The sequence below is a fragment of the Limanda limanda genome, chromosome 11, assembly GCF_963576545.1.
Source record: "Limanda limanda chromosome 11, fLimLim1.1, whole genome shotgun sequence".
Lineage (NCBI taxonomy): Eukaryota > Metazoa > Chordata > Actinopteri > Pleuronectiformes > Pleuronectidae > Limanda > Limanda limanda.
Genome location: NC_083646.1, coordinates 15,892,900 through 15,905,217, shown reverse-complemented (window position 1 = coordinate 15,905,217; position 12,318 = coordinate 15,892,900). Strand labels below are relative to the sequence as shown.

The window sequence follows — 12,318 nt, the reverse complement described above, 5'->3', positions numbered from 1 at the left end:
ATGGTCCTCAACCCAACAGCAGAGGGTCTTGTCCTCTAATTAATCCTGCTTGTCCCTCTGCTAAACACTGGATCAGTTTGCAGCACTGATGCATTATTCAACATAGCCGCGGGTGAGAGAGGAAGTCTGTGGTCTGGAGTCACCTTACTCTGGGCGGAGCAGCAAAGCGAGGAAGACCGAGGGGGATGAGAGGGAGAAATGAAAGTATTGGAAGTGCAGACGACGGCGGGGGAGGAGGACAGAGGAGTGGGTGAGAGGTATGATGGGGATGGGGTGGGGGGGGGGGGGGGGAAATGAGGTTAGAGATTAAAAAGGGGAGAGAGATCAAATGGTTGATGTGGTTGAAGGCGAAGGGAACTGCGAAAAGATCCCATCCGTCTGAGAAACCGCAGGAGGGCCAGAGGCTCGTACACAGGAAGTCAACGTCCAGCTGTTAGTTCTCTTCTTCTGCTGACAAACCAGTCATACCAGCACAGAACCATTCAGCTGGATGGACATTTTTTTGGACATAACAAGCAACGATAAGTCAACAACAACACATCACGTTTTTTTCCCCCTTGTTCTTTTATTGTTGATCTTTGTCATTCTTAAGAGCGAACCCCTTCCTCAACCCCGGATTACATCGGTCATCTCAGTCGCTCTCATTTAATACACACCCTGCCCCCACAAGCACAATGGTCAAAAACACAGTAGTCATGTTCCATTGGTTCATACAGAAACACACAAGTGGAATCAACGGCACTCTCTGGGCTGTCGCCTCAGCCGCCGTCCCAACGCCACAATAAAAAGCTTAAGAATGGTAAATGTACAATGCACTGGGCTGCGGCGGACAACACAATGGTTGAAATAGATTATGTGAATTGGGGAATTTTTTTTATTTAAATGAAACTGAAATGAAAATAGAAAGCAGACAATGAGTTCACACATGCTTTCACAGACCTGCTTTAAACACTCAGGGAGACTCAGGTTTGTACTCGGGTGTCAAAAGTTCCGGCAATAAACTCACAAAATGGTCATTTACAGCACATTCAGCTTGGTGGTTATGTAGCGTTTACTTACTGTACGTCTTTACTCTGGGCAAACATATAGTATAATATCCATATAGTATTCACATGACATAATATACATCTGTATGTACACACTCCTTTTACCAACAAGAAAAAGTGTCCAGGCACTTCCTGTCAGATGACTGACTACACTGTAGCTACCTCATTCTTCATCTTCATCACAAACAAGCTGCCGTCTCAGTGAAGCTAATGGAGCCCGGTCTTATTGGCGCAATTTTAAGATTCCTCACATAATTCCGGCGCTCCCGACTGAACCGGACTGCGAGCCGCCAACCAGCAGCCGAGTCTCGGCTAGCTGCCATTTCTCAGCTCCTGTGGGCTCCGGGGCCTCTCTCCTTGTTCATTAGGTCGGGCCCCGGAGCGATTCGCTTTACCACCCTCCATGAAAACCTGCACTTAAAAGGAGCTTCAGGAGATACGGTGGGGACATAACATATTTTAAAGGGTAATAGTGGAGGGCAGAGTAGATATTTACTTGGTTCTGGAACAGAGATGTTAAAGAAAAATACCTCCCCGTCTGTGTCGGGGGTCTTTTTAGGGGATGTTTCATTGATTTGGGCACGAACACATCCAGAGGTCTGCAGGTGTTGGCCAGCATATAAAAAATAATGGATTGTGTTTGTCCATCAAGTCTATGAAGCTGAGCCACAGGGTCCGTGGGCAACCGTTCTCTTCTTTTTTACAGTTTAAATGCCACTTTTATTTGAAGATAAAATAAATGAAAACACTCAAATCTTGAATGGTAACACAAAATAGCATATTTTGCCGTCTACACAATGTTAATGCCCCCTTTTTTTTAACATATATATATCTATATATATTTATTTTCATTTATGTTACACTGCAACAAATAACAAGTAGTGTTCATGTCAAAATGGTAAAATGAGGCTCCTGAAAGAGTTAAGATGAGATTCAAACCGTATTAACTTTCTTCAACTGTTTACAGAACAACCAAAACCATCAGACAACAAAGGAGTTAAACAGCTGGAACTGGGTACACTGGAATCGACTTTAAAACCGCGGCGTTAATGAAACATAAGGTTTTGCACCACCATCACGATGGCAAGTCGGCTCCTTTTCCTCTCCCGCCGGGTATAAAATTCAAACAATCACTTGGAGCGAGAACATTAGCTGATGCAGTACATACTGGGTGTTTGTAGGTGTATATCATGAGGAAAGCAGAGGAACAAAGTAAACAGAGGATTCAAGTCAGTCAGCGGGATTGGCACTGTGACAGCAATGAGACGGGAATCTCCCTGCGGTGGCAGCGGGCCCAGTTCTGAGGCCACTGGAAACGTCCACCTATAGCACACATGGTAATCCAGCACAAACATTATGGCAAAATACGACACGTTGCACGACTGTACAGTTACTGCATTAATACTGTTGAGGACTGGGCTGGTCCATCCCAATGCAGTAGGTCTCTTGCTGCGGTTTCTGCACCATTTATGGCAACTTTTGGGGGTTTATTCATGTGTTTTGAATAAATCTGTCCTATGGTCAGAGAATAAGGCAGTTTATGGTATGGTAGGTAAGTCATGCCACAACCACAGTGGACTGCTGTTGCATGTAGCTCTTAAAAGAGAAGAAAAAAATGCTTCTGCGTTAATGCTGCTGTAATTCTGGTGTTACATCCAGCCCGCTCTCGCTGTACAAGTGAAACAATGATAACACAGCCAAGGTGACCCTCCCTCAGAACAGACCGGTCCGTTTAGTAGCTCCGAATATTGTCTCACTGCTGGAATCCCTTAGCACAAAAGGAGCTTTAGTCCGAGAGGCAAAGAGGACCAAGAAAAAGCACGAAAGATATCAAAAGAGATACACATCACCATCAAGGAGGAAATCACAGCTGTACATTAAAGGTTAAAAGTTAGAACTTTGACTGTTTCTCCCCCCCCCCCCTCTTCTTTTTCTGCAGTTCTTTCAACTCCAAGTCCACAGATCCGAACATGAAAGTAGAGGAGGGTCACTGGGTGGCCTCAAATTGAATCTTCACTGCCGCTGTGAGAAACATTTTGTTGCTATCTCCCCTCAAAGCAGTCCAAGTACTCCAGGACAAGGTCGTAGCAGAATCGATACTGATCCTGAGGAAGAATTAGATTTAGTTTTTTTTTTTAACAATTAACAAATCAAAATAATAATTACAGAAGCACATTTTTGCCACATAGAAACTCTCACCAGAGACTCCACCATGTTGGGTTTGCAGTTGCGTAGAGTTTTGACGGCGTAGAAGATGTCCACCATGTTCTGGTACTGGATCATCTCGATGAGGATGTTAGCGGCACAGAAGGATCCACTGCGGCCGCCGCCGTTACTGCACAGGAGGAGATGGGTCATTTTAGAAAACATCTCAAACAGATGGATTGTTTTTTATGTTTTTTTATTCTCAATATTTTGTTTTAAATTCATTCGGCACAAATAATGAGAAACCATGAACATTAGGGATTCATTATTCCTATTTGAACCCCTGGTCCCACGGAATTTCTACTCAAACAAAGGAATATAATCATTTTTTTAATGATAATAATTTTACTAAATATAAAAATAAAAGAGGCTACCCCCCCTTCCCTACCTTCACTAATTGATTAAATAAAGGATGCAACAGAGGGGCATATAGAATGAGCTCCCTCTAATTGAAATGTATGTATTGGTGCACTGTCTTTAATTCAACTATGTAATTAATTATAGACATGTAGGGCCCTGAACAGACTTACATTTCCCAGATGACCCCCTCATGATATTTATATTTTTTCCAGGTTCAAAACCATCTGAGCCATAGCGATGTTTTTAGAGTGAAAGAAATGTAGTTTTGTACACTAGCCACACTACATGCATGGCTTTAGGTAAAGCACTGCTTGTTATTTTTACATTGATAACACAATTTAAATAAAATCCGGCTGAATTTGTTGACCATCGTCTCATGATGATCCTCTGCTGCAACGCTATTGTGAATATTTTAGAATTCAAATGAAATGGCTCTTGAAAACCACAGGATGGAATGGAATGACATTAATTCACTATAAACATTTTTTTATCTAGAGCCATCAATAGGTAATTTGACCAAAACATTGGTTTATAACAAAAACTTTCCTATTTTTTTAAATGTTTCTTCAGTCGCAAATGTCCAAATGCAACATTGAGATTGTGTTTAGCAAATATTCCACTCTTAATAAGCATGTGAGCACTTTCATGGTGAGCACATGGTTATATTATTATCTATTTCAAATACAGATGAGCTAACTACATCTTATTAATACAGCACAATTAATACAAAGGCTATTTCAAAGTGAACAGTAACATGAAACATTAATAATACTCAGCGTCTACAGCCATACCATTAGCCCTTCCATTAAAAGCTGTTTAAGTTTAGACCTTGGCTGTCAATATGATTCAACCCAGATCCAATTTTGATTGGCTGAAATCCTATTACATTGCTTGCTCAGCAGTATGGTCCATATTTGTGCAGTATATGCAATAACATTCACATACATCTCCCTCCCTGGGGCTTACAATTTGTTTGATAATTAAATAATAATAATAACTTTATTTGTAGCACTCATCTAAACAAGGTTACAAAGTGCTTCACAAAATCCATGGCAATTTAAATAGGTCCTTGAAAGCTGTAATAAATTATAAGCAGGGCAGAATATGTGTAATCTGATAGGCCTGATTTTGTAAACAGCATCTTCAAAAATAGCAACATGAGGAAAAAGCTGTGAGGAAGAGCAAATTGAGAAAAAACATCACAGTGACATTTCCTCGGAAATATTGCCCTGGTCATCACAAATGAAAGGCAATATCAATAAACTACTGGAGGACGATCCACATCCTCCCTCCTGAGACGAACGCAGCGAAGGTGGGCTCGGGAGCCTCTGCAGCGTACACAGGCAATATTAAGGTAATCAATCGTCGTCAGCGCCGTGGCAGTGCCGGATTTACTGTAGGGAGAACCATCGCATTCTGTATTAAGCCATAATTGATTTGATCTCCATAATCTCTTTCTTGGTTGTCGTGGGTAACTCTGTGTGACAGCGCTGACTGATGTGCTTTTGGACGGGGGCGGTGGGGATGAACGTGTGACGGGTCGGCAATGAGCGGGACGGCCCATTCATATTCATCAGCGGGTGTGCTCTGCGGGGGCTTAGGACAACAGAGGAGCAACACAACACCGCGAGCCGCGCTACACCACAGCAGAGCACGGCACATAACAGCCCAGTACATCACAAAGTTCTGTCATGGAAAAGTACATTTTACTGCTTTCTACAGCAGTATCTGTCATTATTCAACAGATGTGCTGATGATTTGTCCCATTCTTCTAACAGACATTTTAGTGATGCTGCCCTTTGTGAATAAGCTTTTTGTTTGGACTGATTTTAAATGTCAGTCTTTGGCTGCATTATTTCACTGTCTCAGACCTTTTCAGAGGGAGACGGAGATTGAGAGAGATTTATTTCTGAGATACATGTTGCTGAGAGTTACTCACAGGCAGTGGACGGCTGTGCGTCCTTCTCCGCACTCTCGTTGCCACTTGTGCACTTGAGCCAGCAGGTTGAGGAAAGCCTTCTTGGAGTCGGGGACATCGCGGTATGCAGACCAGCGCAGGAACTGGAACTGACACACCACCAGCTGACCTTCCTGGAGCTTCAGAATACAAAACACAAAACACATGGAATCTGATCCGCTGCACTTTGCCGCATTTCATGCACTCACGCGCAGTGTTATTTCATATTTACTAGTTGCTGCAGCATTTCTGCGTGTGCCTGTTAACACCGGTGTTTCAGTGCTCCCCAGGCTACACGCTGGCACTCTGCCGTGCTCGCTCAGCACACAGACTCTGAGATATATGATTCTTCAGGTGTAAGTGGGAACTGAGCTGCGAGCGAGAGAGGTCCCTGTGTGTTCATAACCTTGTCCTGTAGATTCTCTCCTAATACTTAAGGTTCAGTGGAGAACTATAAGTCATGCAAATTGAGCTGGCAGAGACACCAACGATGTATGAAGAAACTGCGCCTCAGTGGGAGTGGGATTTACAGAGAGTACTTTTTTTGGTACTACATTCTCCGCTCCGCGTACATATGCTTACGATGCACTTCCTTTGACTTTTACTCTCTTCCCTTGTATATCATTGTCACGCATTGGTAAAAAAGACTGATTCGCCTCCAGCCGGTCACAGAGAACGAGAGGCGTGTGTTATTTCTGTGTGATTGGAGACCTCCCATGCTGTGTTAAGTTGCCCTATCCGTGACAGTGGTATGCAACGAGTAGAAGAAAAGGTGCCTTATGCAGATAGGAGGAATGACAAGGTGTTTGGGAGGAGGTGAGGATGCCAATCAAGAAAGGAAGTTCTGGGCACTGCCTGTCGCACTGCTTATAATGGCAGCGTTGCATAAAAGCCATGCATACAGATTTCCTCAATAATTGGTTGACAGTGATCCTGAGCAGAATACATGCATGTGCTTATGCAAATCCCCAGGCATAAAACTATACCTGCATACATATACACACACATACACACACACACACACACAATCAACACACTGTGTGATGTTAGTGAATTCAAGATGACATATACTTGGAGACTATATTACACATATATAAATATATATATAGTTGAGGAGAGACCACTCTGACGTCCCCTCTGCTCCCTCTACCATGACAGTCTTTTTTTAGCCAATTTAATGAGTTCTGTCTAATTCTCTGCTCTTTGAAAGTGTGACATGCTTTATGTCAAAAGGAAGTCCGAAAAGAGTGTCCTGCAACGGAAAATATGACATGCATCATGATGATGAAAACCCCCTCTTTAGTATGCTCACGGCCACCTAAGAGAAGGAAGACGTGTATCTAGGTAATGACAAAAATAAATTGAAAAAGAGAAAGACTGACCTTTATTGCATGCACGTCAATGGGTTTCTCGTGCAGGTTTTTCATAGAAAGAAAGCTCTGATAATTTGTATCGCTCTTACGGGAACGTCTTATGGAAACAATGGTGTCATGGTTAAATTTTCTGGACTGCTGAATATCTTAATATATTCTTTGAAGAATGCTTTATACAGTCTGTGGATAACTTTTCTTTTTACAGATCTGCCATTATGTTCGACATAAATCTCCAACCTGCATTTTACAGAGTATTTATTTGACAACCTCCCGTGTTTCATGAGGGAAACACTAGAGAAGTGTATGCATAATAAAGCAATATAGACAGATAACGATGCACAGGTACAAATACAGAATCAAGTGAAGCATTGAGCCTTTGAGTTTGTATTCATGTTGGAAGTTTTAAACAAAATTAAAATCATCCTTTGCAGGTCACACAGACTATTCTTTTTTACAGCAAAGCCTGGGTAGTTGTTGGAAGTTGAGTATTTGGTGTCAGATTTTTAGATGCACATTACAGTTGGCAACACTGAATTCACTGTAGGTAAAAGGTCACATCTGAATTACAAGTGAGGACCACAGCTAATGCATTTCTGATGAGGTTCAAGTTATCATTTGTGAAACACCACTGATTAGAACAACATGTCTCCAGCAGCCTTGTTTGGCACCTGATGACTCACCCTCGTGACATTCTTGACCCGGAACAGACGAGTGATGACATCATCGTCTGCCGACATGGACAGAAACTCCACTTCCATGGCTCCATACTGCTGCAGACCCGGCTCCGGCCAGTACTGAACAGACGGCTGCAGGTGGAGGAGAGATTGTTATTGTCGTTGATGAAATACGGCACGTACAGAACATGAACTAAAGCTTTCTTCAGTAGTTATGGCCAAGAAGAATTCCCTTTGCTCTTAAAACTTTGGATCATCAAAGATAAGAGAGCTTTAAGGGGATCAAGTATCTGAAATATTAAGCCAGTAAGTGTGTGTTAGGGTGTGTGTGTGTTGCTACGCAGTGGGGGGTCTCTATATACTATGTAGTGTTAAAAAAAGGCAGAGAATATATTTAGAAAGACCCAGAGATGCACAAGTTTGGCCAAGTGCTGGTAGCATGTGCATATGTAGACGTTAGGATGCGACACTGCTGTTAATAAGGGGAGAGAGACTCTGTGTGGAAGGAGAAATATAATATGTTGTGGTAGAAAGAAAAAACTCTGTAACAGAGTTCATAAACAGTCTAATGATAACTAAATTTTCAGGCAACTGAACTCCACTGGTCGGCACAAGATGAATAAAACTTATAAAACGGGATACAAAGAAGCCATCACTAATTTACCACATTTACTGAGCACATCATACCCAAAACAATGACTCACAAGGCTCTTAAGGTCGGAGTGGTTATTGATTTTGATAAATATCTGGTGGCCGAGAGGATTCTCTTACCTATGTGTTAGGCAGCAAGTTAGTCCCATGAAAACCACCACCATTATAGTAATGAAAAGAAACAATTTCTATTTATTTTCATTACTATACTGATTAAAAAATAGTTTTGACCATTCAAATCTATCCAGTTTCAGGTAAATGTTTGTGCCATATTTGGAGAAAGTTTTTCCAGTTGTTCCTGAGATATTGGGCTCACAAGAACAGGGCAGATGGAACGATTATGGGATCATTTGAAAACAAAGTACCCGGCCACATCTGCCGCTGCACAAAAGCATGAATATCTTACAATTTAATCATAGTCCCGATTTCCATAGTACTACTGTAGGCTTGCTACGTCCTATTTCTCCAACCTGAGAAATATCTGGAGAACTGAATAATGTTTTTCTCTTTACTGACAATTTTTCACACTTTAATTTCACCCATGCTCGATAATTGTGATAACTAATTCTTCTATCTCAATAGCTCATTTTGTTAAACAAAGAATTATTACATTTCCATGCCAATACATTTTAGAGCAGACTTAAGGATCAGCATGGCACCTGATATATCTGTCTGTCTTCATTTGTCAGCTCAGGACTGGCTGTTACCATGTGGATTCACTTCCCATAGAGACTCCATGGAGCACTATGACATTCTTTTAATACTTCTTCAGTGTTTCATTAGGGTTTTCTAATCTTCAACATGATTCTTGTGTTATGTATCCACTCATTATTGTAGTGTGGAGAGCAAAAGAAAGAACAGGGAATTTTGCAGTACAGAGGAAGACATATGCTCATGAGAGAAAGTGGGACGCCAACAAAAAGAACCCTGAGATGTGGCTGGAGGGGAGTGCGGTGCTATTCTCCAGAGATGGAATTTGAGGAGGGGAAGGAAAATCTGGGGCGGGTGTTATCTAGTCATGCCTTGAGATCAATGTGGTCAGGGATCAAGAACAAAATGGCATGAAGGAACTAATCCCAAGCACAGATACAGAAACAGTGAGCTGAGGGGTTTGTTGGGAAAAGTCTAAAGTGAAGTTCAGATAACCTCCAGGCTGAAAGTAAAAAACTTGCACGGCAAAAAGTGGCTCCTGTGCGAGTGAACTCAAACACTTCAGCAAAGTGGGTCAACAAAACAGTGGCAATAAAACAGTAGAATACACCTTGATCTTACCCAAGCAGAGTTGGACTGGTTGAGTTGGTTGAGCATGACTACCGCCGTGCAGCCGTAATCAAAGACCAGCCTCCAGAAGTCGGCCGTGGTGCCCGGCAGCGGGTGCGGAGTCACGATGAAAGCGGCCTGTCGGTGGAAGCTGTCGGCGAGAGCAGCGTTGATGTAATTGTTGCTCTCCCCTTCTGTGGTGACCAGGAAGGCCAGGGCGCGATCCGGCGGCAGAACATCCATGCTGCGGTTCTTCTCCCGGTTTCTGGGCAACAGGGCGATGCTGCACTCCTCCACATCCAAGTGGGGAGTCACTGAGTTGAGTGTCTGCAAATGGAAAAGTTGAGGACAAGAGGAGGAAGTTACACAAAATTTAAAAGATGTCTAAGAGATGCGTGAGGAGAGGTGAGACACAGCAGAGGGATCAAAGATGGCAGGAAGGAAGAGGAGGAGGAAGAAGAAGAGTATCAAACAGAAGCAAAGAAAACCGGGAGCATTCCAAGAATCCAATATTAAACTGAAAGAATCTCTAATAATCTGAACGTAACGTTGATAAACTGATATCAAATAATAAAGGATACATTCTGCCAACTGCATGATTAAAAAACTCAAAAGGAAATATTGCAAACGAATTTTCTTTGATGAACTGTCTGTTCGCTTTGCTGTAATTAAATGAGGCAACTTGAAAAGGACTATTTGGATCATTAATACACCTCATCAATAATAGATCTGTGACTTGCTGATCTCAGTACTACCAGTTGGCTGAGTGCTGTCAGAGGAGAAGGAGAACACAGAGCTCACTGGGCGGTGGACAGGCCTTCAACAACGATGTCAGACGGATATGTTTACACCATCAAAGAGACCGATGTAACATTCTCCTTCATGAAAAACAGACAGATTGTAATCAGTGTGCCACCCCCTACTGTACCATCCACTAATCCACACAAATAAATCAACCATTACTCTTGTAAAAGAATAAAACTGTATAAAATTAACTGTGGAGCATGAGCCTTTTCCAAGTATTACTTTGAAATGCTAAACCTGGAATCACTGCGGCTGCTGGCTGAGCGCCGCGGCGGAGGGATGAGGCAGGTAAAGCGTGCGAGAACACAGCTGGCTCTCTTCTCTCCTAATCAACATCTAATACAATGTTCGCAAACCGCATTCCTGCAAAACCAGGCGGAGGGTTTCAACGCGAAGCCACGAAGAATCTGAGGTGAAAGGAAACCAACAACAACACTCGTGCACAAATACACCCACGCGTGCGAAACGCACATTTGTGGGTGTGTATCCTTAGCTCTCGTTAGTCTGTTCCTTCCTGCACTCTGTTGATTTTAAAACGTCTGTGCTATAAAAGGACACATTTCCACAACAGGGCGGATGTAGTCGTCATCTGTTGTTTATGCAGCTGTCTGAATACCAAACAGACCGTTGTGGATTAACTGAACAACCACGGTACACACACACACACACACACGACTGAATATATGCAATGCAGATGCAATGTATAATACAATCCTCCCCAAACTGTATATAATAAATCAGCAGTATTGTTGTCTCTGGATTTGACTTAATCAACTTTCCCCTCTATATTCAAGGCATCCGATTTATAAACATCCATTAATCGCACTATTAACATAATATCTGATAATAGTGGTCGGTTTAGTAGTAGTAGAGGTTTACATACACAAAAGGATGAACGTTTTGTGGTTATATTTGTTGCAGCTTTCTTTCAGAAACCTGTCGAAGTGACCTGCAGTATTTGAGCCAAGGCAAGACGTAACACATAAATGAATACAACTTTTGCTATAATTGATGGAGAATAAGTACATTAAGTGGCAGTAAAAGTATTTTGGGGGGGTTTATTTCAATGTATTCTATTTTATACTCTTAGTAATACTGCGGTAGCATTAGCAGTAGTATTACAGTCCAATTTTACTGTAGTAGCTGAAGTGCTGGTAGGTCCCATTAAGGTAATTGAAGAAATGTTGTTGATGATATTAAATAAATCACATTATGAGGGTGATTGCTGAGTGTCGACTGTGTTATTAAGAATATGAGTCGAGTTTCATATGTTAATGGTTGCACGTTTCAACAAAATGAATCTGTGCTTTAGAAATTGATTGAGGTGCCGCTGATCCAACGTCCACTCCAGCACATGACTGACCTGGAACTCTTCCCGTAGCTGAGAGGAATTACTCTGGGAATCCACCCGCAGCATCTCTTTGTAGGTGACGGCAAACTCATTCACCAGGATGGCCGTCTCTCCGCACAGGCACGCCTCCAGGATGGCATCGTGGATGAAGATATACTGCTCCTGGAGGGACAACAGGTAACATGATGAAGTGCAGTGTGTGTGTGCACGTGTGTGGGCATGCATGTGTAATCTAATGGGTTTTCAGGGTAATGGATGAGGGCAAGATATCTGGGTGCAAACACACAATCCAGACGCAACAAAGGAGGCCGGTTATGAACATGTGTAGATGTAAATAAATAATTAAACCATATGAATAAGAGATTTTTCATAACCTGCCTTGGTCTGAATTAAACATGTGCTATAATGTTGGTAGTGCATCAAAGCTGCGGGAGAACAAATAAATATTTTCCGGGGTAAACAAACACAAGCGGTGTGCATTTAATTAGAGCACACCTGCAAATAATTACAAATGTAATAAACAGCTAAGTCAATGTTGGATTTACATAATAAGGGGTGAATATGTAAATTATCTCCACATCTAAAGAACACAATCGTGCCCACGCAACACAGCGACAGACAACGTGAGTCTTTTCTC

General features: G+C 42.2%; 1 protein-coding gene across 1 annotated transcript in view; it reads right to left on the bottom strand.

Moving 5' to 3' along the window:
• Positions 1-2,958: 2,958 nt before the first annotated feature.
• ptprub (protein tyrosine phosphatase receptor type Ub) overlaps positions 2,959-12,318 on the bottom strand; it is a 165,003-nt gene continuing 155,643 nt past the window's right edge. The window contains exons 24-29 of the mRNA XM_061081460.1: positions 11,694-11,843; positions 9,539-9,853; positions 7,622-7,747; positions 5,551-5,708; positions 3,246-3,381; positions 2,959-3,151 (exon numbers count right to left, since the gene is read on the bottom strand). Coding sequence (XP_060937443.1) covers positions 3,089-3,151; positions 3,246-3,381; positions 5,551-5,708; positions 7,622-7,747; positions 9,539-9,853; positions 11,694-11,843 — 948 coding nt within the window. The 3' untranslated portion in view covers positions 2,959-3,088. The remainder of the gene's footprint in view (positions 3,152-3,245; positions 3,382-5,550; positions 5,709-7,621; positions 7,748-9,538; positions 9,854-11,693; positions 11,844-12,318) is intronic.